The 27,778-nt window shown below is 52.7% G+C and overlaps 7 protein-coding genes across 7 annotated transcripts; 3 read left to right on the forward strand and 4 right to left on the reverse strand.

Annotated features, from left to right (window-relative positions):
• The first annotated feature begins 1,559 nt into the window (after positions 1 to 1,559).
• Positions 1,560 to 2,685, forward strand: P170DRAFT_202761 (uncharacterized protein). Its single transcript, XM_024842768.1, has one exon. The coding sequence runs from the start codon at positions 2,047 to 2,049 to the stop codon at positions 2,632 to 2,634; it is 588 nt and encodes a 195-aa protein (XP_024703308.1). The 5' UTR covers positions 1,560 to 2,046; the 3' UTR covers positions 2,635 to 2,685.
• A 1,507-nt stretch (positions 2,686 to 4,192) lies between these two features.
• On the forward strand, positions 4,193 to 6,525 carry P170DRAFT_361337 (putative Zn(II)2Cys6 transcription factor; the record flags this gene model as incomplete). The annotated part of the gene is made up of 3 exons (XM_024844464.1): positions 4,193 to 5,326; positions 5,406 to 6,202; positions 6,264 to 6,525. 3 exons carry the CDS (start codon positions 4,193 to 4,195, stop codon positions 6,523 to 6,525), a joined length of 2,193 nt encoding a protein of 730 aa, XP_024703309.1.
• Positions 6,526 to 6,735: 210 nt separating this feature from the next.
• Positions 6,736 to 7,276, forward strand: P170DRAFT_202765 (uncharacterized protein). The gene has a single exon (XM_024842769.1). It carries the CDS (start codon positions 6,945 to 6,947, stop codon positions 7,233 to 7,235), a length of 291 nt encoding a protein of 96 aa, XP_024703310.1. The 5' UTR covers positions 6,736 to 6,944; the 3' UTR covers positions 7,236 to 7,276.
• A 41-nt stretch (positions 7,277 to 7,317) lies between these two features.
• On the reverse strand, positions 7,318 to 10,851 carry P170DRAFT_360311 (ATP-dependent 3'-5' DNA helicase; the record flags this gene model as incomplete). Its single annotated transcript, XM_024844406.1, has 1 exon — positions 7,318 to 10,851. One exon carries the CDS (start codon positions 10,849 to 10,851, stop codon positions 7,318 to 7,320), a length of 3,534 nt encoding a protein of 1,177 aa, XP_024703311.1.
• An 850-nt stretch (positions 10,852 to 11,701) lies between these two features.
• On the reverse strand, positions 11,702 to 14,008 carry P170DRAFT_202818 (Ran-binding domain-containing protein). Its single transcript, XM_024842770.1, has 6 exons — positions 13,825 to 14,008; positions 13,717 to 13,749; positions 13,084 to 13,613; positions 12,487 to 13,012; positions 12,122 to 12,429; positions 11,702 to 12,051 (listed from the first exon to the last, which is right to left on the reverse strand). Exons 1-6 carry the CDS (start codon positions 13,859 to 13,861, stop codon positions 11,986 to 11,988), a joined length of 1,500 nt encoding a protein of 499 aa, XP_024703312.1. The 5' UTR covers positions 13,862 to 14,008; the 3' UTR covers positions 11,702 to 11,985.
• Positions 14,009 to 14,535: 527 nt separating this feature from the next.
• On the reverse strand, positions 14,536 to 16,055 carry P170DRAFT_437718 (Yip1 domain protein). Its single transcript, XM_024849430.1, has 4 exons — positions 15,778 to 16,055; positions 15,281 to 15,689; positions 15,053 to 15,205; positions 14,536 to 14,995 (listed from the first exon to the last, which is right to left on the reverse strand). The coding sequence occupies exons 1-4, from the start codon at positions 15,863 to 15,865 to the stop codon at positions 14,746 to 14,748; spliced, it is 900 nt and encodes a 299-aa protein (XP_024703313.1). The 5' UTR covers positions 15,866 to 16,055; the 3' UTR covers positions 14,536 to 14,745.
• Positions 16,056 to 16,182: 127 nt separating this feature from the next.
• Positions 16,183 to 22,615, reverse strand: P170DRAFT_510711 (uncharacterized protein; the record flags this gene model as incomplete). The annotated part of the gene is made up of 5 exons (XM_024854804.1): positions 16,183 to 18,114; positions 18,202 to 18,614; positions 20,829 to 21,173; positions 21,546 to 21,726; positions 21,932 to 22,615. 5 exons carry the CDS (start codon positions 22,613 to 22,615, stop codon positions 16,339 to 16,341), a joined length of 3,399 nt encoding a protein of 1,132 aa, XP_024703314.1. The 3' UTR covers positions 16,183 to 16,338.
• Positions 22,616 to 27,778: the final 5,163 nt, after the last annotated feature.

Below are 27,778 nucleotides of genomic sequence, written 5' to 3' on the forward strand. Positions count from 1 at the left end.
AAACAGCCTCGGTGCTGGACGGCATGGTTCTATCCAGTGTCCACAACTCTAGCATCTGGGACGGATCACGGAGACACAAACACCGACTATGGAGCCTGTCTGGATCTGATAAACCAACCATTTCCTTGCATCCAGACCAAAGACAGGGTTTAGAGTCCGAATGGACGGAAACGGAAAGGATGGAGAAAGTCCTCATCACCCTGCATCGTCAGACCCAGTGGATTCTCAAGAGACAACTTTCCCCATCGTGATTCTCAGCTGGGAAGGTGGCCACTAGCCATGACGGCTGCTTAATTAATTCTTGGACGGAGTCAATTAGTGTTAATTAATTAGCAACAGGCTCGGAGACATTTGCCTCACGCTCTGCGGTAGCACAACGCCGCGGAAAAGAGGTCAGAGCCATGGTCCGTTGGCCACCCGGGCGCCGGTTGGCTTCGATGAGAATGGCGATGAACGGCGATGTTGATGAGAATGGCGATGGATGGGTGTTTACTCTCGATTCATGAAGAAAGTACGACAACGCCCCCAAAGGTCTGCCTCAGAGTGACTCCTCTCCCTGTGGCCAATGAGTTAACAGATAATGTAGGGTATCCCGTAAGGTAGACAGACAGGAGCACTACTGCGACTACTCATGCAACATCATCCTTCGAGCCAGACCAGCAACCAACCTTTCATTTCCTGATCTCCCCGGCCCGTTTGGTGAAACGTGTTCAAGCCTCTGTTGATCCGATCTTCATTTGGCGTCGGTGAAACGGCAGGCTGAATGGCCGTTGCCTGACTGTTTACCCGCCTAGAACCACTCCTTATGCTGCTGATGGCCTGCCTTAACTCCGTTGATAGATACCGTGTGGCTGTTCCCTCTTGGCTTCCGTGCCATGAATCATTCAACCGTGGAATGGAGACAGGGAGGCCACTCGGGACGTACTATAGGACGTACTATAGAATGCAACTATGCATCCGGGACTGGGGCCTTTTTTTCCTTCTTCAGCCTGGTACAGACACCAGACCACGCCGGATGGGGCTGGTCTGGTTGAGCAAGACAAGCGGATTTGTCGCCCAGTTCTACTCCGTAATGTGTCCGAGGCCTCCGATAGGATTAAGATTAGGATGAAGGCAAACGGACAAGAACCGTCGGGGGGGAAAGGCTTGCCACCGTTGAGCACCCGGGGAAACCTGCTTACATGGCAATGGGACGTTCATCACACGATGAGTGGGGAGGGAGAAGAACTCCGAAGGGCCCTCAGGTCCTCTCTCTCGTATGATATGTGAAAAATTCCCGCCAGACTAAAGAGAATGGATCCGGAGTCGCGCATTCCCACAACCCTGTGGAGAAGGCTGGAGAGCTGGAGGGACTGAAAAAGAACAAGGGAGAAGAAAAAAAAAATTGGATGGGATCCCATGCCAACCGTGTCCTTTTTTTTTTCCTTCCCACCCTCCTTTCCATGTAGGCTCCGAGGCCTGGTCCTATAGGGAAGCAAAGAAAAAGAGAAAACCGAAAAACACGGTAGGGATCATCTTCTTGACAGACGATAGGCCAACACGACAGACAATCCAACCCAGTCTAGTCCAGACTCAAGAAAGCTCATTTCCCACCAGGGCCAATCCGTTCATATGACGGGCCAATCCGTCGGCAGCTCTACCCACCGAGGATGCTCACGCCGGGCCTCTATTGGATTTTGCCGGGTTGAATGGCACTGGCCGCGGTCATTAATCTGATTTTGCCCCCCGTTGCTCATCTTTTACTGGACCGGTCATGGGGACTGGGTTCCATTGTCCAGTGTGAATGCACTATGCAGTGCATATCTGCTAGCCAATACCGGGTTAGACCACGAATGACTATTGCTATGACGGATCTTGCTGGTTCTATCTGGTATGGTCTGGTCTTGGGATCTTGCCCACATGCCGGGATTGTTCCATTTCCCTAGGCACTTCGTAGACAACCCGACATCCGAGGAGAGGACCAGGGGGGGGAAAGGCATGAATCATGGAGCATCCGGCAGTTCACCGCGGAAAATACCTGATTGGGAGAGTTGAGGGGGGTTTTCCATGCTCGGGGACCACGGTTCTTCCCAAGGAGGACAAGACCAGGACAAGATGGATAGACCGGCAAAAAGAAAGGGAAAAAATCTGATAGAGAGTACCAGACTCTGGCGGTACCACCCCGAATCGACACACAATGGCGCACATACCAGAGACCCTCTTGGCAGCTCATCCCCGTGGGACCGGAGAAGAGAGAAAAAATTAAAAAAAAAATACGAGGACGTCTGTCTCTCGTTGGAATTGTGGACACTGCGGCTTTCCACACCGAGGCCCTTCACTAAATGGCACAGTGAAACCCGAATTCTCATGGGAAACCACTGCCTCCGTCGATCAGGAACATCCGACGGTGCCGATATACTTTCGGCCAAGGGAATGAATTTTCTGAGGGAGTGTCCAACAGCAGGGGAATGTGCAACAACCACCACCACCACCAAGACCCCGTCGTCAAAACATAGTATACACTTACGCAGTGAAGAGAAAGGGGCTGTCAATCATTCCCGGGGAGGAAGTTCCAACCAACCGCCATCAACCATCACCAGCCATCGGCATCAACCAACGATGGCCGACGGCCGCGACAGAAAGGAGCTTTGCTAGTGGCCCGCTGTCAATAATACTGGCGCCTATAGCATTCCATCATTTGTGGTCCACCGCAAGTCCTTTTTCCGGCTCCACTCCGGACGAACGTTTCGGCAAATTTTACCCAGCTGGTCCTGGGTTGTCCGTTTCAGATTTGCCGACGGGGAAATGAATGCTGTTCCGCTGCTTGGTGGACGAGAGAGGGCTGAGTGCTTGACACTGGCAGAGGGTGAGGGAGAAAGAAAGGCCTGGCCTTGAAAGGGGCAGATTGAGATATAAACTTTGGATCAAGTGGAGGGTTGCCACGAGGGTGGTTTTCATTAGGTACTGGATTGGATCTCGTACCCTTTCATTTCCTTCTGGCTTTCTTCTGTCTTTCTTTGTTTGTTGTATGAGGAGGATTCTCGCCGTGACGCTTGCGGTCTGACCTCTCGATGAGATTGACACCGGGATCTTGCTGGCATGCTGTACGATGCACATCCAGCAATCTGATCCCTCCTACGACCCTGGAGAGTGCTCTGTGTGATCGATCACTGCAGGGCCCTCCGACCAGCCCGGGGACCTTCTTCTGCTCGGGGTCCACCAGGGATGATTATTGACCACAGAGTATGATCCAGGATGGATCTGTCCGAGCCAACGGACTGACTAGTCGGCCGTCAGGGGAGAGAGAGAGTTTGCCTCGCTCATGATCCGCCTCTCAACTTCTGCAGCCCGATATGCTTGAAACAAGGAGTGGAGAGCGTCGCCTTGGCTGGCTCCCATCCTCTTCTTTTCCGTTCGGACGGGTTTCTGGATCTCTAGTGCCAGATGCTATCAACGTGGAATCCGCACATACCACCGCTAGTGTCCACTAGCGGGCTCCATCCGCCCATGTCGGAGGCTACTTGACTTCCTATGCCCCGGACATCGTCGCGGTGGTCCAGGGGCGAGGAGTCCATGGAGTCAATGGGAGGGCAAACAATGGACCTGTGCATTTGTGTATCGTATTCGTAGAGCAGCGGAGGTGGTGAGGTCATTTCCACGCTTTGGAACCATGACGATACCCATCCAGAGAAACTCGGGACGATGCCCTGCCGAGCCATTAAATAATGAGATAGAATAACGGAAATAAATGTTTATCACGTCGTGCTGGTCGTTCCGCCGTTGACCGTTTGGCCTGACTGGGATTGGGGACTGATTCGAGTGGTGCATCTTCCCCCGTCAGTTGTACTTTCTGTACTTCTTGTCTTCTTCCTCTTCCTCTTCCTCTTCCTTCTTCCTTCTCTTCCTCTCTTCATCCATCATCCCCCCCCCACGCTCGTTTCCCTTTCATTCTCTCGTTTCTTTTTCCATCTCGTTCGGTCTTCTTTTCCACCGCCAATTCCTCGTCTTCTCTGTTTTTTCTCTCTCCCCTCCCCACGCCCTACCGACTCGGGAGCATGCCACTGGTCGGGGCTCCTACCTTGCGATTTCCTGTGTCCGGCGCTGCCTTCTAACGCTTTCCTCTGCCTGCACCGTCGCCGCGCCAGTCTATGCCGGTCTTTTCGCCGGCAACCCGCCTGGCTCCTTGAATGCAATTCGCGCCATTCCCACCACCATGGCGCATCCGTACCCCCCGCCCCAAGCCTCCTTGACCGGCTATCTGTCGGGTCCGATGCAACACATGCAGGAACCGCCGCTCTCGGCCTACTCCGTGCTGGGGACCGGACAGTATCCGGAGAGCGTCGCGCTGTGGCACAATCCACCCGCGCAACCTCCCCAGCCGGGCCTGCCCATCGCCACTTCGTATCCGCCGGCTCCGAAGCCGCCATCGCTCCTGCAACCGCTCCCGGACCAGAAAAAACACAAACGCACCAGAAGCGGCTGCTTCACCTGCCGATCCCGTCGCATCAAGTGTGACGAGGCCCGTCCCGTCTGTGACAGATGTCGAAAGGGCAATCGCGACTGCGTCTACCCATCCGCCTCCGCCGGCTCCGCCTCCAAAGCCGGATCCCGCTCCGGTGTGAAACCCAAAGCTCCGCGCCCTCAGTCGCAAGGCAGCGACTCGTCCGGCCTGGTCGAACAAGAGGAGGTCCGCGCGCTAGAACCCATTTTGGACGAGGAGGAAGAGGACGAGGACGAGGAAGAAGGGAGCGTGGGTTCGAGCGTGCGGTTATCGCCGGGGACGGGGCCGTCGCCAGCTGCTGCCCGGTCGAAGCAGGCGCTGCCCAAGAAGCAGAGCGCGCAATCTCTGGGGAGGCGCCCGGCAAAACAGCGCGTTGCTACCGCCACCACCGAGGGCCCGGTCTTCGGCAAGGACGCCAGCAGCTCGCCGTCGACAGAGGCGTCGTCCCGGTTCGAGTCGATCAGCGTGCGGTCGGCGAGCATCGGCTTGGCTGCCTACGAGTCGCCTGTGGTCCTGCCCAGTACGGCTCATCTCGCTGAGGATCTGCGGTTCTATCTCTCCTTCCATCAGGAATGCATGTCCTACCGACATTACTTTTTGCGCCCGCCCAGCGATCGGTTCGTCCACCAAAGTATCGTGGAATACGCCTTACGCTATGAGCCTCTGCTGTATGCCGTCGTGGGTTTCGCTGCGTATCATCATTGTGTCCAAACCGGTCGCGGCAAGCTCTACACCTTCCTCAAATATTATAATAAAGCGTTGACGTTGTTGCGAAAGTCCTTGGGTTCCGGGGAGCCGCATTGCGAAGCGACTTTGATCACCGTTCTGGTGCTTACCACTTTCGAGGTCGGTTTTTCCCCCAAATTCTCGTTGACAAGGCCGTCGCATCGAACAAAAAAGGCAGAGGCTGACTGGCTTTATCCAGGAATTCATAGGGGACTGGGTAAATTTAATCGACCACCACCAAGCCGCCCATGCCTTGATGCAGGAGCTGTTAACGCCCGAATCCGCGTGCACCAATCCGCTGCATCATCATATTTTCCTTTGGTATGCCCGATTTGATGTCGTGGCCGGAATTGTGGCCGGCAACGAGACGGTTTTAGGCCGGGAGTGGTACATTGCCAAGGAGGAATACGACGCCGAACAAGCCGCCATGCATCCCGACGATGCGGGAAAACAGCTTGCGTTAGCTGCATCGATCAATAGGCGGTTTGGGCTGGAAATGGCTTCGTTGTATGCTAAGCTATCGCGTGGGATGATCCCGTTTGACCAGTTTGTCGCTCAGAATGATCAATTGGAGCTGAACTTGGACCGCATCAAGCAGATCCTGGATCAGTACAACAATTCGGAGTTTGCGGTCTGGGACTACCCAAACAAGAGGCCTCTCACCGACGAGGATATCGTGGACCCCTACATCCCCGGGAGACTGCATCAAGGTCCCCTGTGGGACATCAACATCGCATGGATCGACTATTACTCCACCAAGGCCATGTTCAAGTACCAGTCACTTCTGTCGGTCAAGAAGTCGTCGTGGGAGGAGCTAGGTAGTCTGGCAATAGAACAGTGCCGCTTGATCGAGGCGATTGAACGGTGGCCAGAAAAGGAGAGCGGGTACATCTTTGCTTTCAAAAACAGTCTGGGGATGGCGAGTCTATTTTCTCCCAAGGATGATAAGCACGTCATGTGGAGTCGGAGGAAGTTCGCTCTCATGGAGCAAAACGGGTACGTTCGACTTGACTGGGGGACGAAATTCTGACATGCAAGCTGACCTCGTTCTTTCAAGATACGTGACTCCGCCCAAATTCCGACAGGCTCTGGCCGCAGTGTGGCAGTTGCCCGAGCTGAACCACTGGTGGCTTCCGCACGATGAGGGCTATCCGAACATCCTGCGCGAGGTCCGCGCGATGACCGAGGAGCGAACGAACAACCCGCGAGATAACTTCCGCGAGAGCGTACGCGACTTGAAGACGTTGTTCTGGAATATCAGCCTGGACGACACGGAGAGTGAAAACAGCCCGGTGTCGACCGGGCCGGAAGGACGGTGATGGGAATCCTGCGGGCGACCAGGACTCCACCTGTTTCAAATCCCTCGGGGCCTTCCCATTGCAGAAGCATTCCGTGAGTCCGTGACAGCCAGAAAAAGTGGCGAAGTCGACGCTCGATCGATCGTGGTGGACCCGATCGTGCTGGACAAGTCCCGTTAGGGTAATCCTCTCCGAGACCGTCGCGACGTCAAACCGTTGGGTGGCGCTCGTCCTCCCGAGCTTAAATTCTCTTATTCGTTTGTCCCTCGATCAACAGGGGGAGGAGGGGAGTTTTTCAATTTTCAGAAAAGAGGAAAAGAACTGGGCATCCCGTTTGCATCGGAACGGCCCGGGTCTGGCGTCCTTCGGTGCCGTTCCTGCTGGAGCCTCTACAATCTTCCAGTCTCTTTCTCTCTCCCCACTCGACCGGCTTTTTTGGAATGATCTGCGTCGCAAATTTTTGGTTTAGATTTTTTTTACCCCTCTCATCTTTTGGAGTCTTAGCGGCGTGGTGCATGGCGTACACTTGCGTGTGTGTGTCTGGTCTAGGCGCAATTGGATCTTTTGGAACAATACCCTTTGATACACTGCCTGACTTTTTTTACTGTTTGATTCTGGTTTCTTGGTTTATTATGCTTAGGAGAGTAGGGAACAGAACGCTTCTCGTTTGTCCTGGAGGGCCGGGTGGCACTCATATACATCGCATTTACATCATTGTCATACCTACATGATCTACAATAGTACTGGAACGCTGCCAGCGTGCCATCCTATTTCCTTTTTCTTTCTCGTCCGCCTCCTCTCTTTTCTGTCCTTTTATTCGTTGGGTTCTTTGGAGTAGCAGTTCCTGACCGGAAGACTCTTTGTCTGGTCTTGGATCTGGTCGCACAAACCCGTCCATATGCACTCTCGTCTACGACCTTCAGGATCTCGGAAAGGAACTTCGCGAGCTGGAATCACCGTCTCCAATCCTCCAGCTAATTCGCCCAGTCCGTCATCCCCGTCCACATTCTCGCCCCACGGCAAAGAATCCACGTCCACTTCCCACCCCAGCAGACACCGCAACACAACCCCGGCGCCAGCCTTGCTCATCACCGAATTCATCTCCTTGCACCCCTCGTCGCAGACACATTCAAGACATCCCTGTGGGGTCACGCACTGGCAGGCCTCGACGCGCGATACCGCCCGACGGAGAAGCACGTCAATAAATTCAAACGCTTTGCCTGCGATCCCGGAGCCGCATGATCCCCCCTTGGCGTCATAGAATGTCAACCGGGCTGGTCGTTGTCGCGCAGGCGGCTGCAGTAGTTTTCGGATGTTTTCCCTCTCGGCTGCAGTCTGATTCCGGGCGTCGACGGCCACTTTCAGGTTCTTGCCGAGTTCTTTCTTGGCGACCTTGCATTCGGTGCGGACATCGCCGGGGGAGGAGATGACGAAACTCGGGAGCAAGGAAAGAACGGCGTGTTCGGCGGCGTGGATCGCCGCGGCGATGTTCAGCTGTCGCGATTTGAGGATATCGAGCGCAGACTTGGGCACGTCCAACCACATGCCCTTGGTGAAAATGTCGATGGGCGGGTTATCCACCATCACGGCGTCCAGCACACGGCCGCGTTTATCGACCTTGAAGAAGCCATATACGACGGCGTGGATGCGGACAGAGCCATAGAAGGCGCGCGAAGGCGAGGATTGTAATGTCGTCGACGACGTCTGGGGAATGAAGCGCATAGTTTCCGTCTCGATAGGGTCGATATCCGTGTAATCGCGCTGCATGGTACCCCAGTCCACGTGCACGCGGACGACACGCGCGAATCGCTGGTCTGGATTGAGTTCTTTTACTAGGTACGTTCGTCCCTGGTGAAGGAAGATGCCACCTTCATAGATGGAGAAGAACGCCCGCGAGGCCTCGACTTCCTCGAGAACTGTGTTCCGAGCATTGGTGACGTCGATGACGGCGAAGTGTTGATCTTCTGTGTCACGGATGGAGACGCAACGCGAGGGCTGGGGGCGGAATCTTTCGTGGCAGTGATAGAAACCCAGCCCATCGCGCATCAGGCGTGTCGCTGCGACTTCGAGAAGTTGTTCGCCGAAGTAGACGCGATCTTCCTCCGGGCGTATGGGCATCTCGAACGCAGCACATTGTACATGTCCTTCGAGGATGAGTTCATTAGCCAGATCCACCTGCAACTCGCAATTGGGCCGAGTGAAGAGCTCCTCCGGGTTCTTCATATAGTGCTGGTCCGTGGGGAACTTATCGCCCACCAAGACGGAGAGGGAATCCTTGTTGCGACGTCCGGCACGTCCGCTTTGCTGACGCAGGTTGGATATGGAATAGGGGAAACCCAGGGTGATTACAGCGTCAAGGGATCCTATGTCAACACCCAGTTCCAGAGCGTTGGTGGCCACAATACCCATCAGCTGGCCTTCAAACATTTCTTTTTCAATGCGCCGGCGGTCTTGCGGACTGTACCCGCCTCGATAACCCATGACCAGATTGCCAACTTCCTGTCTTTCGAGGGCATGGAATTCGGCCCGCACGGCTTGCAGGAGGACTTCACACAGTCGTCGAACTCGGCAAAAAGCGATTACTCTCGTACCCCTAAGAATCAGTTGGCAAAACAGTCGCGCTGTTTCAGCGACAGCGTCGCCACGTCCGGAAGTAGGGTCGTCAGGGTCTTTAAAGGGCGTGTTCCAACAGATGAACTCCTTCCGACCTGACGGGGAACCGTCAAAATCTATCAACTTGACATCGTCAATCCCGAAAACCGCCTGCATATGGTATTCTGGGTTGGCCACAGTGGCCGAACAGGAAATGAACCGGACATGTCGGTTCCCTACCGCAGCACAAATTCGACGCAGTCGCCGCATAATGAAAGCGACATGGGATCCGAAAAGGCCGTTGTAGACGTGTAGCTCATCCACCACAACGAATTTCAAGTTTTTTAGGAACGTTCGCCAGGAGCTTTCCTGGGGCAAGATCGTGATATGCAGCATATCCGGGTTAGTGAAGATGATGCGTGCCTCGTCACGGATGAGATTCCGATTTTCCATGGGAGTATCGCCGTCAAAGGTCTCGACCATCGCATCCTGTAGGCCGTCTATGTACTGCAAGAGCTCTTTCATACTCCGTCTTTGGTCTTGTGCAAGTGCCTTAGTCGGAAATATGTACAATCCTCGACTCGCATGATCCTTTTCAAGTTCATGGAGCATTGGCACCTGGTAAATCAACGACTTGCCCGAGCTGGTAGATGTTGATACGATGACGTGGTGACCTTCATAAAGGTGGTTGATCGCCTCCGCCTGATGAGAATAGAACTGCGTAATGCCCTTGGTGTTATACAAGGCATTGACTAGGTTTTGCGACAACTGAAACGTCAAGTCACCGTAAATTGCAGATTGGGCCTCAAACACTCGATGCCCCTCGGGTACAATCTGCGCTGTGTACCAGTCCATCTCGCGAATCTCGTCGATGATCTGTGACATGTCCTTTCGCTCTTTGGGTATCTCCTTCGGTGCTTTCGACTTGGCCAGCGCATGGCGGTCAGTCTCACCTTCAGGGGCCACAGGAATCCAAGAATGCTTCTCCTGTTCCAGTTTTTCGACTGGATCTGTCCCATCGTCCTCACATTGTACTAGAAACGCGTCGATCGCATCGGCGAACTTCTTGTTTCGCTTCTCAATTAATCCAAGCATCTGCTTCTGGCTGTAAACCGGCATCTTCAAATCCTCGTCCTTCATTTTCCGGACCGGCTTCGTTGCCTCCCCAGTCTTGGGATGCTGTACTTCCCTTTTCAAATCTCCATCCACAAGCTCGAATAGCAACGTCTTGACCATCTCCGAGTCATCCCCAGGGTCATCCCGTCCATATGAATGAAGCATCTCCCTCTCCCCCGTGGTCATCACCTCCAATTTGGCCTCATCCACATACTCGAACCGTACAGCGCGCGGCACGAGCGTCTTCACGCGTGCAATATCTTCCACCGTCAGAGCATCGCCGCCCATCTGCCCCTGCACCGCGTTCTTAATATTCTCAAACGTCGTAGCAAAATGCTTCCGCGTACAGCAAAACGTATACACCAGGTTCAGCGCGCGATGGGTCCGCGACAGCTTCTTGAACGGCTCCGGCCACGGCCCCGACGGCGTTCTCCGTTTCGGGAGTGCTTTCTTAGTTGAGTCATTCGTCTGGCCTTTTCCTTTTCCTTTGCCTCTTTTCGGTCCGTCCGTAGAAGTAGGAGAGTTCGTCGTCGGTCTTTGCTGTTCCGAGGATGTCCTTGACGAGTGCTCATCATTGCTCGCAGTTTGCGTACCGGATTCTTGACCTTCGTCTTCCTCCGTGCGACGTCGCTTCACCATCCCCTGTTCCTCACCACCTTCGATAGCCGGCCTTATATCCTGCTTCAAAGCCACAGCATTATGACCCGCGATGGACGAATTCTCGGAATCCGACGTCTCAAGGGATGCTCTTTTTCGCTTCGACGCTGCAGCGCCAGCGAGGTCCGAAGATTGCGATTTGGGCCGTGTCGGCATCATGACGCCCCATGGTGTACTTTCCTTTATAGATCTGGAAGGAGGGATATACAGTGGATCTTTAACGGATGTAGAAGCGACGATTGAGCTACGGGAGGAGGGATTCTTCCAAGAAGGGAAAAGTAAATGCAGGCGACGGGGGAAGCGACGCGCTGCCACGTGATCTGTTCGGCCGTTTATCTAATATTGCCATATCGGGACTAGTTCGTTTATTTTGCCTCAGGCATGCAACGGCTAGGGATGACTGCCGCTTGGGTAAGGAGAGAGATGGAGAGACAAAGGAACATGTGGTGAGAGGAGGGGAAATTAGATTATGCACAAAGAAAATAGAAAAGAAGAGAGATAGAGAGAGCGTAGGGGAGGCAGGGAGGAATCAAGAGCGGGAGAAGTAAATTAAGAAAAAAGAATGTAATGCAATATGTCCAAACGACCAAGAAAGTAAGAAAAAGAGAGAACAAAGGAAGATGATTGCATAAGGATGGAATAAAAAAGATATAGAAAGAAGGAAGAATGGAAAAACCTCCAGTAGATCAATCCAGACCACCAAAACCAATCCAACTACATAAGTCGAGTCGAGCTCCAATACTCCGATCCAACCAACTCGACCAGACTCCTCATATCAAATGCAAAATGTCTACCCAATCGAGCCCCTGAAATGCTGATGTTTCACCTGACCTGTTATCCTTCCCTCTTTCTTTCTGTCCGCTTCTCCTTCTCGAAGATAAAATCTTCTCACTCTGGGTCGGGATCGAGGTATCGAACGTTGTGTGGACTGCTAATCAAGATCCCCTGATCCGAGGGAGATTTTTTTTTCTTTTATTATTTTTTCCCGGACCGATGAAACGAAGGGAGCCTGGGGACTGTTCTACTAGGTATAGTATGATATGTTCTGCCTCCGGCGACCTCAAATAATTGGCGGTTCTGGATGCAACGTGTATAAAGGGTTGATATGTTCGCTGCTCATTGTTCCTTAAGGAGGTCGCAAACGACCTGGTAAAGTTCCCTGGCGTGGTCTTCGTGTCCGGTCTAGAATGAGCGATATCGTTGATTAGCCACCGGCACTTTGTTCTGGACAAGGTATATTATATTAACTTACCCGCAGCAGGATGGGGACCGATCGGCCACTCTCGAGACTGGCCAGGTGGATCTGTTTCGAGTTCGGCTCGTTGCCCGAGGCGTCGCCAACCGTCATGCCTTTGAAGATGGGAGTGTTCAGCATCACACGCCCGACACCGTCGGCCCGCATGATCAATCGAGTGGATGCTTTGTCCTCCTTTCCATCTGTGACCTTGACGTTGATCTTGAAGGTGCCGATTCCGCGCTCACGCCACTCCTTGTCCGAGAACTGGAAGAGTTTCGCTTTGCAGGAGAAGTACGTCTTCTCCTCTTCTTCACCGGTCTCGACTGTCATGAGATATTAGCATCGGCGAAAGCTCGGAGGCGAAAAGAGGAGGGACATACTCGGCCGTTCGAAAAACCGCTCGTCGGTCTTATCCTGCTCGAATTCACCCGGACCACTATCGACATTCTCTTCTTTGTTCTTCTCCTCCTCCTCTTCCTCGTCGGCGGGAGCCCCAAACGGCTTGTCCTTGCTAGAGCTACTGAGGACACTCGGGACGGACGGGGAAGCGAAACTGGTGAGACCTGCTTTGGGCTGCGATGCCCCAAAGCCTCCGCTGAATCCCGAAAACCCAGACCCCAAAGCTGAGAATCCCGAAGAACCGGCGGCGGCGGCAAATCCAGTGGCGGCGGGTTTGGCTGCTTCCGTACCTTCGGGCGACTTGAAGACAGACGGGGTCGAGCTTCCTAGCGAGCCAAAAGGCGATTTCTCCGAGCCCGAGAAGGCAGCCAGGCTTGACGAGGCAAAAGCGGATGAGGATGTGGTGGCGGCCGGCTTCGATTCTTCCTCCTTCTTTGCTGGTGAAGCACCCAGCGACCCAAAGGGAGAGACGGTGGAGGTGTTGGCGAATGCGCTCGTGGCAGGGGCCTAGCCACAACAGAAAACATTAATATATGGTCGATCCCATCTCCACCACGTTCCTGCACGGACGGATTTACCTTCTCTCTTTCCTGCGAAGTGTCCCGATGTCTCTTCTTCTCGGGCTCCCCTTCGGCTGAAGTCTTCTCCGACAGCGCGCCATTCTCCGCAGCAGCAGTGGTCTTCTCGGATTCCATGGCACCGTCGTCAGTCTTCGTCTCATCCTTATCCAGCTGGTCCCTGCTCCTTTTCTTCTTCGGACTCAGGATCTTGCGCGAGAGATCATCCGCATTCTTCGACGGCGCCGGTTGTTGTCCTTCTTCGGTTTTCGAGACAGTCGCGTTCGCCTCTTCATAGCTCGAATCACGCGACCTCTTCCGTCTGTGGCCAGCGTCGTCCATTTCACCGTCGTCGTCGCTTTTCTCCGGCTCGTCGTCGTCGAACGATCGCTTGCGGCCTCGGCTGCTATCTCGGCTGGGGTTTCCGCCGTCTTGCGGTTGTGCTTGTTCGGTGAAAGATGTGGGGACGGACGTGATGGATGTTTCCTTTAGTTTGTTGCGCACGGGACGCTCGCCGCCTTCGTTATCGGAAGCTTGGGAGTCTTCGGCGGCTGCCGTTCCAACATGTCAGACCACGCTCCGTTGGAGGATATTCGAAACAATTATATCCGGGAGACCAGAACACCTCGTCCAGACTTCTAGAACTGCACGTACCTTGAGGATCCGTCGATTCCTTATGAACATCACCTAAAACCACAGCATCCACGTTAGTTGGTGGCTCCCGAGGACCGGAAAACCGGGCAAGTTCCAGGCGTTAAATACCTTCTGGGACAGGGTCTTTGCGGAGCTCAGACGCCATGTCTATTGCCTAGCGTTGAGACCGGGTGCGATCGGTGCTAGAGCCCAGGTGTGGCGACGAGAAAAGAGAATGGAGTGCTCCCCAAACACCAAAACAGAGCCTGCGGCTGGGGTCGTAACGTAATCGAGTCAAGGGACGGAAAAGAGGCGGGAAGCTAAGCAAGGCAGGGGAAGATGTTAGAGCATTGAGCGAAGAGCAAGACGAGGCCGAGCAGCGCAAGACGAAGGGGGAGGGGAGAAGAAAAACAACGAGCAGGTCCACACAGTGCGAGTGGATGAAGCAACTTCTGCCCACAGGTGGGGATGTGATATGCAATGCAAAGAGTAGCTTATCTTACCCACCAGGACTTGTCGGGGGTCTAGAAGAGTCTCGTCGAAGAGGAGGTCTCCAAAGAGTACGCAGAGACTGTGGGATGTTGTCAGGCCTGCGCTGGGAGACACGGGCGGGTCGGTCGATTCCTTGAGGGTGAGAAGGGAATCAAGCAGGCGAAGACGCTACTCGACTGAAAAGAGTCAGGTCAAGGACAAAAAAAAAAGGACAGACAGGAAGGACAGCAGAAGACAGCGAGGAGTGACGAGCTGCTTTGTTGTCGTCGGACGGCGAGATGGCTCGGGTCACCGCTCGGCCCCGCTGCTGTTCTCGGCACTTCATTCCTTTACCTGCGAGAGGTTGTTCTCGTCTAATGGATACATTGCGCACGAACTATGACACTTGGAAGATAAAATAGAGAAGATAAGAAAAAGGAAACGTTTCCTGCCCAAACATTCGCAGAAAGAGCATCTTGTAATAACCTCGCCCGGCTCCAACACGGCGCCCGGTGCTTCGTCCGCTTGCGGTTCTCTCGAAGTCCTTCAGCCAACGCTCCATGCACGCCCTTCTCTCCCTTAACTGATGAAGCAGAGACACCCAATGGCAATATAAAACACAAAAAGTGGGTAGACCGCAATCCCGACTCGGTTTCGCAGCACGCCCGACCCCCCCAGAATGCTTACACCGGCTGCCAAAGACCATGCGATCAGCACGAGATAAACCGGTATCCGGGCGATGGTCGGGAGACCCAAGGCACTTAGGAGGGCAGCGATCACGAGTGGGAAAAGGGTGTAGCCGATGATGCACACGGACTGGAAGAAGGAGCTGGAAGCGACGAGTCAGTATCAGGCATTGGCCATAGAGATGCATCGGGACACATACATATTTCCACCCAGCAGCTTGATCTGCAGAGTCACGACGGCTTCCCCGATCCACACGATCGAGAAAACCCCCGAGAAGACCAAATCCGACTGATCTTCACTGGCGCGGAAAGCCAAGAACATACTCAAAAGCAAACAGAAGATGAGCGGACCCCTGCACCACCCAACCGTGTTAGCATGCCATCATATGCGGTTTACCCCCATCCCCACTGCTGATATGGCCACGTACCAAAGATCCCAATCGCGCAATCCCTCGCTCATGCCACCCTGGAGGACCATATCGGCGTCCGGCCAGCGTCCGGCGATGTTCCTCAAGCCACCCCCGAACCCGGTGGCCTCTCCCCGTTCGGCCGCGCCAATCCCGCCCCCTCCGCGCTGTAGCATTCCACCGATCAAGTATTTCGGCCACAGAACCTGGCGCAGCTTCTCCCAGACTGCCAGCAGGTCGCGGGAAACGGTGTCCCAGACACTCTCGTCGATGGTGTTGTGCGTCGCGCGACGGTCCTCGCCGGGAATCGACGACGTCAGGTAATTGCCGGACAGGTTGCGACCTCCGGAGCTCGAGGACTCCGACTGGATGTTGCCTCGTAACGGGGCCGTGTCCGACGTATCGTGCAAGGGGTCATCGGCTTCGATGGCTATGGGGTGTTGGGGCGGTTTGCCCAGGAGTTAGTGATCGGTCGCGTGCCATTTGTCCATGCGTAGAGACTCAATTGCAACACTCACCGTCATCAGCATCAATCACGTCGTCATCCAGGATCGATTCATCGTCGTGAGAGTCCCGATGGGGATAGTGGGTGGATGCGCTGGCCATGGTAGGCACTGCTGATTGATAACTGGGCTCAGTTCAGGTGGTTATCCGGCGGGAGTCGGAATACGCGGACGGTAGCAGAGCCTGCCAAAGCAAGTGCGGTGGGAGCTACTGCAACAGGCCAGGTATGCCAAGCAAGGAATCTTCAGGTAACGAGAAAGCAGCAGACGTCAGGGATCCAGACAGGAAGAAGGAGAGCGAGCACTTTGGCGTCCGGAGAGGCTACAGTGGCATTACGTACGCGGCACGGGCCAAAAGAGGCAGGCGGAGAGAAGACAACGTGCACGCCTCAGGCAGGGACTGTCACCAGATCTGATATGCAGGCATCTATACATTCCATCTATGCATCTATCTATACACCTATATACACCCAAACGCCCTCCCAATATGCAGACATGTGAATCGGTTCACCTAGAACGCCAGAACAAGTGAACCCAAGTGTCTTAATAGGTAATGTACACGTTACATGAGCCAGGTCAAGGGACCCGAGCCTCGACCGAATCTGCGCCATTGGCACCATCGGCGCCATTAGCATCATCGGCGCCATTAGCATCATCGGCGCCATTAGCATCATCGGCATCATCGGTGCCATTGGTGCCACTGGCTTGGTCACGAAGTTCCAGCGCCCGAGACAGCTGCTGCGGAGTGGGTAACACGATCTTGCCGTCGAACTCACGTTGGACCTTTTTGTTGCTGTATTTCCGCAGCTTCTGCGACAGCTCTTCATATTCTTTTCGAAGCGGCTTGGGAATCTGCTTTCGCCGTTCGGTCTCCAAAACGGAATCCACCATGAATCTCAACCGTGCCAACATAACCATACCGCCAGGGCCGGAGACACTCTCGTATAGGTTCTTTTCGAGTTCAAGGGGGGGTTGCGGAGCGCGGGTTTGACCATGCTCGAAAGCCTCTTCCAACCGAGCCGCGTGAGGGCGCAAGGTATCGATGGCCACGGTCTGCAACTTGAGTCGCAGTTCTTGGCCAAGGGTTTCTAAAGAGCCTATCTTCGAGTCTTCTGCAACGCCGTTCAGTGACACGAGGAGCTGGGGTTTCTCCAGCAGATTTTGGATCAAATTAAAGTAAGCGTCTAGGGCCCTGGTGCTGGGAAGCGGAAGCCATGCTTCCTCCATGAGTCTCAGTATCTCGTTGGCATGCTTCAAAACATTCATGTTGTTGATGTCGCGGCGGCAGCATTTCAGCGCGATTTCAAACACATCCGGATGCAACTGGCGGGAGGGCAAGATCTCATCGCGCACAAGCTCCACGGCGACGCGACTGGAACGAGCGGCTTGCAAAACCCGCAGGTATTTTATGAATGAACGTTTGTCGGGTTGTACCCGGAATTTGGAATCGCCTTGCGTCATCAATTTCCAATACGCCTTTGCGGTACCCAATCCTTGAGTGACCATGGAGCACGATTCCAAAATACTAAAAAGCTCCCTGTTTGTCAGTGGGACATGCGATGGACCTTTGACTCCCGGCGAAGAGTCGTCCGGGACAACCGGGTTGAAAACATCATCGAGGTTCTCTTCCTCGGCTTCGGCTTCTACTTGCTCCTCTTCTGGGATCTCGGTCTCGGGTTGCGGTGGCCTGTACAGCCTTTCGCCCTGGTCGTCCACAAATGGAACGTCTTCCAAATCCTTCTGGTCAGCCCGTTCTCGCAAAGCCTCGGACGACCTGGACGATTTCGTGTTATAGGCGACTTTGCGGGGCTCTTTTGCCAGGATGGGGAGGCCAGTGGTCTGGTTGACCATCACGAACACCTCGTAGAACTCATAATCACCGGGGCCTTCCAAAAGTACTTTCGCCATGGAGTCCAGCAAGCGATTGTCGAGAGCGAAGTGTCCCTTCTTCCATCTATAAACAACATCGGCCCAAATTCGTTTAGCTTCCGTGACCCCTTGCACTCTTCTAGCCAAGATCGAATTCGTATCTTTGGGCGATATCTTTTTAAGGTCCACTACCAGCGTATCCAGAATGCCTTTCAGAATAATTGTATAAGTGATCGGTTCGGGGGAGCCCGGTCCCTCTTCAGGTAACTCGCTAGCAATTTGCCATAATGGGTCCATTACCCTGTGACGAGTACAGACTGTAAGCATTGCAGCTACGTTAAAGAGATCCGGGGCAGGTATGGATCGGAATATGCTCAGAGCCATATCCACTGGTCTGAACCCGGGTCTCGATTGTGCTTTACTCAGACCATCTAACATGATCGTATAGGTGCGCTCAGTTGGCTTGCGTCCCCGTTTTTTCATCTAAAAGGGAAGAAGTACCATGGTCAGTGACTCTCCTGTCCGCCGGCGGTTGGAATAACCAGGACACAGGGGAAAGGAACAACGCACATCATTGTAGAATCTAAAGGCAGACCGGCTAGACCCTTTATCGAAGCAGTATTGAAGGAGCTGATTCCATGCCACAAAGCAATCTATGCCCTGGCTTTGTGCCGTGCGTACCAACGCCACCGCCATAGCCTCGTCGCCGGCTTGCAGGGCACCCTGAACCCGTTCACTCAGTTTCACGGGATCACGAAGCCACTTCATTTCCATCTCAATCACCTTCCGTGAAATTTTGCGAGCCGAGGGGACAGAGTCGGATGATTTGTTTGCCATTGCAAGCGCATAGAGTTGTTCATCATCTTGTTTGGGGCGGCGGGATTTTTGACGCCGTCTGGTCGAATCCGACTCCGCGACAGCCTCGGACAAATTGTTATTCTCAGTAGAATAAGCCTTCACATTACCGAGCGGTTTCCATAGTCCTGTGCGCGGATAGGTTCGCGCAGTGGACGCACGTAACGGGGTGGCACTCGATCTTGATTGAAACGTTCTTATGCACCTCGGGCCCAGCACGGCTCTCGTCGCCATGGCGTTGCCAACGCTCGTCCGCAGAGCATTGACATTGTTGCAACGAAGCATTTGATATCGGAGCCGTTTTAGCGTCGATTGTTCTACCAAACAGAGGAACGGTAGGTTCGGAAAGGTAGTATAAGATCAAACACGGTTGGAGCGCTCGGAGGATGAAGTAGGAAATTAAACGGCTAAAGAAAAAGGAAGAGGATAAGAGATGAAATGAAAAGACACCCGACGAAGGCAACGATGCAACACCATAAAAGCGCCGGCGACAACAAATCTTGAGACCAGGAAGAACACCTGCAGCAGCACCGGGAGCAAAAAGACCAGAAAAACTGCTCGATCGCAAAAGCAAAGCGTCTGGAATCGGAGCAGCTCCCGGTCTAGGCGGGATGAGGTTAGCGTGCGTCGGACCCGGAGGAGCGTAAATCCGGCAGGACCGTACGTCGTATGCCTCAGGCAGCAGAGCGGCTGAGTCAGCGGTAGCCACCTCAGGCGCCGACGCCATCGCGACCATCGCCAGCGGTTTTTAGCTCGCGATGGCTCAGGTAGCAGCCGCTAGTTCAACCAGCATCTCGCTGACAATCGCCGCCGGGACCTAAGATAACTCTAAATTCCCAAGCCGCTCCCTCGTGGCTCGAGAGTCTGCTAAAGTAAGGTTCCATCCCTACAGATCTAGGGACTAGCTGCTAATTTAGCTCCGTCCCCGTCAAACGACCTTACATCCTGTATTCTAATTTCTGTGTGACCGACTAGTGCCATCTCGCTGTACTAACCAATTAGTTGCCCTTGGTTCGCCGGATTTTAAAGTTATTCTCATGCCTTTTTTTTATTTCCCCTGACATTGCCCTTGCCTCTACCCACCTGTGCATTCCACCGTTGAACCCCGTCCTGCGGTCAACCAACGCACATGCATGTACATGTACACGCTAGGCAGGTACCTTAGGTAGTAGCTCTCTCTTCCTACTCTAGTACTTACTACTGGGAAATACGGTCTTAGCTTTCTTTTGGCCAACCCATATCGGTTTTGGGGATATTTCTTCCGAACGTGCGACTCGTCGGGCTGACAGGTCACCAAGGGCCCGTCCATCTACCAGGTCCAATTCATCAACACCAAGCGGTATATTAATAACAGTTGAGAGAGTACCATCTGTACCGTAAATTCCTCCCTATCAACATGTACTGCCTATATGAAGGCATTCCAAATCCTCGGAGAAAGAGGTGGGTGAGAAAAAAAGAACAAAGGGGAAATAAAAAAAGGAAAAGATAAGACGCAAGCCACCAAACCGGCACTGAAACAAGTCACCGGGGCAAGAGATCACAACTGGATATTGCGCAAATTCGGGGACCAAAACCCAGGGTAACATAAATTTGGCCTCAGCATACACAAGAGTTGGCAAACGAGAAGCCACTGCAAGAATTTCACATACAACATCGGAGGAAAGTTTAGTGAGAACAAGGTCGACATAATCCACACTCGGGTGCAGACAGAAGGCAGAAGAAAGAGGCATTCGATGAAGACAAACGAGAGGGGGGAAAGAGACATAAGAAACGAACAAAAAAGAAAAGCTCAGCTAATGCAGAAAGCCCCGCCAGGCATCCTAATTCACAATCCGATGGCCCGTTACCCACGCAGGGAAAACAAAATAACAACTTCCCCCCAAAAGACTCGGGGACATTCTTTTGCTCATGCGATCTAATTCAAAAAAACATAACTGGGACAAAAGTGTAAGTCGCAAGGCCACTCTTTTTGACTGGAGCAATCAAGGCCAGAAAATGGTATCATGTGCGCAAGACTTTAGAGAATTAGATCCGGGTGGCGATGTGGGATTAGGAGATTTTGTTATTAGAGTATGCAACCTCAGACAAGTCAAGGAAGCGGGGATATCTATTGCGGGTAGCTGGCCGATTGGTTTTCTGCAAAGCCATCGTCGATCAGCTCCAAGCCCTTCTGCAATAGATCCGAGGACCGTTTTTCTCCATGAAATTCCCGGGGTTCTTTGTGGTATCTTTCTCCTTTCGTCTGGGTGGCGTAGATTCGTGTCTTCTTCTTTCTTTTTTGGTATTTTCATGGCCCGGTCCTAACCAACAATGCAAACACAACAAAGGGCTTGACTACTTACGTTGCTGATACACTTGGCCGCTCTGCCCGTAAGGAGAGTGAGGATAGTTCGGAGGATAGGCCATTTGTCCGTTGCCCTGGTAGACCATACCGCCGCCAGGGGCACCGTACTGACCGGGCACCTGGCCATCGGCAGGTTGGTATCCAATCGGAGGCAGCTGAGGCCGGACACCACCGGGGTAGGTGGGAGGTTGACCACCCTGCGGATCCGCAGGATTGGGGGCGTCGACCTGGTTGGCCTGGGCAGCCTGAGCGGCAGCGGCGCGCTCACGCTCCTCAGCGGCCTTGCGCTGAGCCTCTTCCTCCTTCTTGCGGGCCTTCCACTCCTTGCGAATTTCCTTGAATTCTAGAGAGTTGAGGTTAGCCTGGGTCGTGTCCGGGGAAATGAACACAGAGTGGACCAAACGAAAATAAAAATCATGAAAAAAAAAAAAAAAAAGAAAGAAAGAAAGAAACTGTCAAGAGAAAACATAGTACAGCTGGTAGACGGGAGGTCGAAGACAGCTTAACCTCAGCGCCGGCTTCTCACACTACTGCGATCCGCCCGCACTAAGGCCGTGTAACTAGACTAGTGGGTGGCACCCGCACTAGTCCCAGCCCAGGCATCTATCAACCCCTCCCGTAGCGTCGACACACATGCCATCGGAGATATAATGAGATAATAGTGGATGGGAGAATATTACACGTCAATCTGGGGGAGGATTCGAATAAAACATACCTTCTGGAGTACGCTTGTTTCCGTGGGACTGCATCGTCACGTGGGCATTCAGGTGGTTGAGAGTACCGTAGGCCTTCTCACACCCATTCCAACCACACTTGTACATGCGCTCAATTTCCTCATACCGGCGACGCGGTCTCTTATGCTGTTGCGCACCGGGGATCGGAACGAACGAGTAGACCTAGGTGGAAGCATGTGAGCCGGGGAACCAAACGAATCTCGAAAATGAAAAATCAAAAGATCAACAGGAAACAAAGAGTGCGCCGCATTCCCGGTCCCTGGAGGCAGCCCGATAGCGGCTCCCATATCCGGGGGCGTCCCAGACAAAACTAAACGCAGAAAGCGCAGCCTTTTGGAAACAGATGCCGAAATCACCAAAAACATACCTGGCCAGGGCGCGGCCCTGCGGTCGCAGCAGGGGAGGCGGGACCAACCGTTGTGGCAGGAGTGGTATAGGGTCCGGGCAGACCGTGTTGATGTTGCCCGTACCCATGCGACCATTCCGGACGCGTATACATCTGAGGAGGCGGCGGAGGGGGGTGACCTTGGTACTGAGCCATGTCATGGCCCTGGGGCTGGTAAGGCGAGTAGGGAGGAGGATAGGTGGGGCTGGAGGCCGCGATTGAGGGATCTATAGGAACGTCCGCGTCAGACTTCACGTTCGTGTGATGATTGCGATGGTCATGGTGCTGCCCATCATGGAGGGTGGTCATGGACGGACTTGTTGCTTGAGCCATACCTGCCGCGCCGCCGGCTTGAGTGTTGGGGGCGTGGTGGTACTGGTGCGGGCGGGCGAGGTACTCCGGATAAGCTGGAGAGCGCGCGGTGGGAGGAGGGTTCAGACCGTAGTCTGACTGCGGCGTGTTGGAGGACGAAATGTTGGCGGGTCGCACCTCGGGCTGAGGGGTGTACTGAGGGTTGGGGCGAACCTCAGGTTGAGGAGTGTATTGAGCAGTGGCAGCAGCAGAAGCTTGGTCTGCAGCTGAGAGTTCAGAATGCGTCGCGGCAGACGGTGGATATGGAAAGTGCGAACCTGACTGCGCGTACTCCGAGGCAGGTCTGTTGTCCATATAATACAGGTGTCGCCGCTACCGGGTAAATATCCCTGACAATCCTCCAAGCTAAAATAAGAAAAACCCGCGTGTCTGTTTAAAGACGCGTCGAGTGACACACAATGAGCTTTGTGGTTGTAAGATTTGAAGGTGCCGAACGATGGAAGTATGCAGCAGGGGAGTAGAGGTGGCTTTCAAGAGATCTGAGTAAGATCTCGTGGCAGTTTGCGTCGCGAGACTTTTTCTTTTCCCTCGCCGAGTGATTTGGGACGTACTGGTTTGTTTGGGGGGGGATGGAATTGAAGGCAAGCCAGGAAAGTCAAGGGGAAAACGTCCACACTGAAGCTGCGTATTGCAGTGGCTTTAGTGAATGGAGAAGAGAGGAGAGAATTAAGAAAAAGGGAAAAAGGAAAAAGATCGACGCGTGAAATTCAGTCACGAGAACTTGTAACGCTTTTTCAACGCACCGATAAGAAAAGTAATAAAAAAAAATAAGGTAATAAAAAAAGGATGTAAAAAAAAAAAAAAAAAAAAAAAAAAAAGAAGAGAGAGAAAGTGAGAGAGAGAGCACCAGATTAGGTTTTGATAATTGTGCCCTTTTCTTTTTAATTCTTTTCTTTTTGTGAGAAAAAAAAAATTTTTTTTCTTTTCTCCCCCCTTTTTTTTCACCCAAGAAAATCAAAAAGGGAAGGGAAATACAAGTCGCAAAGGTGGTGATGTTTTTTTTTTCCCTCTAGAGACAGTGGTGCTGGATCACGATGCTTAATTGCTTTAGTCACCTCTTAGGGTGACGGAGAATGCCTTGCAGGGTGGCGGTAGGCACAACAGCACGAGGAACCAGCGGGAGTGAAAAGGGACGGTGCTGTCTGCGCCCGGACGAGCTTGGGAGGTGAAGGTTTAGGAAGCAGCCAGGGCAGAGCCAGTTGCTCACTAGGTAGGGCCTAGCACGGAATGAAATAAAAGAAAATAAAATCAAATAAGAAAAACAACGGGAGTGAATAATGAATAGGTATCAAATCCACACGGCTCAAAAGGTGATAGCGCAAGAAACGATGTCTTGATCCAAGGGGGTCAATACGGTAGCACAGTCACCCTAAATTCGAGGCGGAGGGGAAAATGGTTCGACTTCGACCCGGAAAAGAAAAACCTGGGCAGAGGAGGCGGCCTAAAAGGCTTCGGACGGTCGAGCAGGAGGCTTTTCGGCAGGAGGAAAAACGCAGGTTAGAGCACCTCGTGGGATCCGAGGGTATGGTGGAGCGTGTGGGCCCGTAATTTTTCTTTCTTCTTTTGTCTCCCTTTATTTTTATTTTCGATTTTATTTTTCTCTCTCAGGGAGAACAGAGGCGATTTCAAAGAGGAGATCGGGAGAGAAAAAAAAAAGGTTGTAATGGAACCTAGACCTCCGTAGAGGAGGAGGTAACACTCCGTAATAACAAACAAGAACAAGAAGGGGGGGCGGTTTTGGTAAGTAATTGTTACTGGGGCCACCCTGGAGGATTAATTATCATTTGTTCTCTCGTTCAGACACTCTTCCTCTCCGAGCCTTTATTGTTATTATTTTTTCCCGGGTTTTTCCTCTTTTTTTCACCCTTGGATCGGAGCGCTGTCGCTTTGTGGTGACGGGTCCGTTGATAGTTGCCAGTAACTCGACCCACCCTCTTCTCGATGGAAATATGAGGGCTTAAGAAAAAAAAAAAGATTATTAACTTTTTTTCCTTTTTCTTTTGGCCCCCTTCCCCTCAGTTATTGTTGGCCTGTCCTGTGTTTCTCTCGTAACCCGGCTAAGCTTTCCTCGTCGGAGTGGTTTTTTTTTTTTTTTTTCTTGCTACCTCCGCTCTACTGTTCTACCTTTTTCTCTCCTTATAGGCGGAATCCTCCGATTCGAAGGAGAAAAAAAAAGGTGGCAAACAAAAGAAAAAATTTTCAACGCCCCCTTTTCCTTTCTCTTTCTGGCCCTCAAATTCTTTGTTCTTCCAAAAAATTCTTAACCCACCATTTGATGCGAATGGGTGTAGAGAAAAATAGATATGTAAAGCTGATGTCGAAACAGAAGTTTGATATGCCACCGGTGGCTAGGGGGAAAATTAGAGCTTGGAATAGTCTACCCGCGATTCGGGACGGACGGTGCGCGTCGCGAGTTTGGCCGCAGGGAGACTGTCGTGAACCTAGCGTATGCGCCCGTGGGTACCAATCCACGATCGTTGGCCAACGTTCTGGCGGCCTGGGTAGAGAATAAAGGGCCTTGGTTGAGCGAAGAAGGGCTAGGAGATGGCGTGCCCGAGGAACGACTTGAGCAACGGTCTGGGTGGATGGTGCGAGACTAGTAAAAAGAGGGTGTAGCGCAAGTCGGGGGGAAGCGATGACCGCGTGCAGGGTCCGTGGTGGAGGTAGCGACGGAGGAAAATCCCAGAAAAGCAAAGGGGTTACAGAAATTAAAATCCAAATAAATTAACCCCCATCCCAGTAAAAATAGCGCAGGCGCAAATTAAATCCAAGATTATCGCAGTATCAAATCCAGGAGACAGAGTAGCATCGAGCAATAAGCCCAGAAATAGCGGTTGATGCGGAAAGAGATGTGAGATGTGGAGTGGGAAGGGGGGGGTGGGAAAAGGGAAGACCAACCGCTGCTACTGGTGGGAAAAGGAGGATGAGGAAAGATACTGTAATGGGCGACCGCCGGGCACCTCTTCGGTCTGGTACAACTGCCGCTCCGGACGGATCCCAAGGAGGGGGGGGGAACGGAACAAAAAAACATCATTCAACCGAAGCATGATCCCAAAACTCGCCAATGGGACTGGTCGTGGCGGTGGGGTCGATTTCTGGATTGGGGCAACCGATGCCATCGAATTTCATATTCCCATGCTCGCAGAATCTTACCAGATTTCGCCTTTTCCTGGGGTCGACGATACTCCCGTTTGCGCGCCTGGTTCTTGGATCCTGTAGGTAATTCAAGGTGTATGTATTTAAACCCATGTACCAGATGTATGGCTGGCGTAACTCGGTAAAGAGACTATCTGCTAGCGCCTTCCACTGCGCAAGTCAGGAACGCGTCGGTGGAGAACACGAGGGTAAACAGCCCAATCGATGTCATGCAACAATCACGCCGTCGGACATTAGGTCCATTCTCAACCACAGTTGCACACTAGTGAATATGTATTTCATGTGCCAAATGATCTTTCTACAACAGCGCGTCGACGTCGAAGACGGGTCAATTGGTCGCTCAATTCACGCCTCCAGAAATCAAGGATCGAGTAAATATCTCGAGAATCTCATATCATCGCTAAGTTCAATGGATACAAACTGTCTAGGCTTATTAGGGGTTGGGGGAAGATTTAAACGTACTTGCCGGTGGTTGTGTTGAAAAACACTATACAGATGGATATCAGTGCCGGTCGGAGTACTAAGCCAAGCTCACTGTAACTCGGAGTATCAGTAAACCGCTCATTTATACTGCAGCCTACGGATATCGAGTCCATACGGAAAACAGATTTTGGAATCGTGATCAGAACAAACACAGCAAGTATGAGGTCAGCAGTCATCGGTTTGCATATCTAGGAGCATCAACTGACTTCGGGGTACTTACTATGATACTACATCGTAGCTAAGGTAGGGGCGAAGGCCGGAGCACCACTGGACGAGATGGATTTTGGCAGGAGACGGCTGTCAATCCTTGGTCGATTGCAATTGTCCGATAGGTTACTAGTGAGAAAAAAGGAGAGACCGGGGTTGGATTAAAATCGCGCTTGTTCAAATTAATCGTAGTATTGCCCATGGCATCGCGACATGGCAGGGTGCAGATGCTACCTCAGTGCCATAAAACATTTAATACAGAAAAAAAAAAAAATTTAAAAAAAAATGATTAATATTAAATAAAAAAGGTCGGGCGTATCAATGATATTAACAGCAAATCACCTGTTAATAATACCGGCAGTACTCCGGGAATCTGGGCAAAGCGAACCCAACTGAACCCAGCGGAGTATTATTTGATTTACTCTTGCCATGATCATTATCGTCGCACCCTTTTCCCACTTGAAAAAAAGGGGGAGAGTGGGCTGCGATTTGATAGGAAGACCATGCGCAAGGTAGGATAAAAAGGGACGCGCGAGATGCAAGGCTCCAACCTCGGAAAGGTTGTCTTCTGGGCGGAGGGCACGAACGGCCGGTGATTGGTGTCCTGACTGGGCCGTACCCCGCGCAGGCGGAACCCAACCAGACACTGCCGGTGAAGAGCAAGGAAGGAAACAAGATCCTGGCAGCTCACTAAGGCAGAGAGACCACCTATCCATCCCGTTGGAGAGTTCATCCTGGCGATTGTCCGCTGGACGGAGTATTGGCATCGTAGGCCTTCTGATTTGATGTCATTCTGCGGTCATTCTACTGTCCCTTTGCATGGCTGTCATACCCTGTACGGACCAGATCGATCAGAGACATCCGCTAAGAAAAAACAATGCGTATTATGTCTGGCAGGTCACAAGACAGCATCACTTATCATGCAACACCCCTGGTGTCTACTCGGTGGATCAAAGCAATCGATAATAGCAGATGCTATTGATATCTACTGCTGGGGAACGATGTCAAGAAGGCAGGTACCCCGTCCCTTCAATCTCGAACCAACAGGGTAGGTATTACGGCGGAGACTGTTCCATGCCTTTCCTAATCCTCAGCAGCCAGCCAAGGCCTTGCTTGGATCAATGTCGCGGCATTCAAGATGGAAGTAGACATTCCTCCGGTCCCGATCAATCGCGGTAATGTCCGTAATCTCCATGACCGAGGCCGGTCTGGCCTGGGTACAGGGCCTGGGTGGGATGAGTAACGGTGAGCGATGGGACGGAATCTTGACTGCCATCCCCGGATATTGTATGGGGTTTTAGTGCCCTAACTAGGCAGATGCTACGACGATATTCCGCAGTTACTACACCCAGTATACATGGATGGCGTTTCCGCCCAGGGAGGTCGAACGGTACTCGGCGTCGATACCCATCTGCTCTGTACGGTGCGTTTCGGATGCTGGCCGATGACCCATGATCCATGGACAACCGTCGATCGGGTTTAAACACCCCCTTTTCGGTAAACTACTCCACCGCCTCAACTTGGTAAGGAGGCTGGAGGCTGATCAATTCTATCTGGTTACTCATAGAAATGCAGCGACTTCGGACACTGGCCAAAGGATATATCCAGGTG

The sequence above is a fragment of the Aspergillus steynii genome (assembly GCF_002849105.1).
Source record: "Aspergillus steynii IBT 23096 chromosome Unknown P170scaffold_5, whole genome shotgun sequence".
Classification (NCBI taxonomy): domain Eukaryota; kingdom Fungi; phylum Ascomycota; class Eurotiomycetes; order Eurotiales; family Aspergillaceae; genus Aspergillus; species Aspergillus steynii.

Coding starts and splice junctions, on each gene's coding strand:
- P170DRAFT_202765 (XM_024842769.1), top strand. CDS start 6,945: ATGATCTGCGTCGCAAATTTTTGGTTTAGATTTTTTTTACCCCTCTCA.
- P170DRAFT_202761 (XM_024842768.1), top strand. CDS start 2,047: ATGCTCGGGGACCACGGTTCTTCCCAAGGAGGACAAGACCAGGACAAG.
- P170DRAFT_437718 (XM_024849430.1), bottom strand. CDS start 15,865: ATGGCCAGCGCATCCACCCACTATCCCCATCGGGACTCTCACGACGAT. Junction 15,690..15,777: donor CGTGATTGATGCTGATGACG/GTGAGTGTTGCA, acceptor AACACCCCATAG/CCATCGAAGCCGATGACCCC. Junction 15,206..15,280: donor TTGCGCGATTGGGATCTTTG/GTACGTGGCCAT, acceptor TGGGTGGTGCAG/GGGTCCGCTCATCTTCTGTT.
- P170DRAFT_202818 (XM_024842770.1), bottom strand. CDS start 13,861: ATGGCGTCTGAGCTCCGCAAAGACCCTGTCCCAGAAG. Junction 13,750..13,824: donor CAAAGACCCTGTCCCAGAAG/GTATTTAACGCC, acceptor CTGTGGTTTTAG/GTGATGTTCATAAGGAATCG. Junction 12,052..12,121: donor CGGTCCCCATCCTGCTGCGG/GTAAGTTAATAT, acceptor CGCTCATTCTAG/ACCGGACACGAAGACCACGC.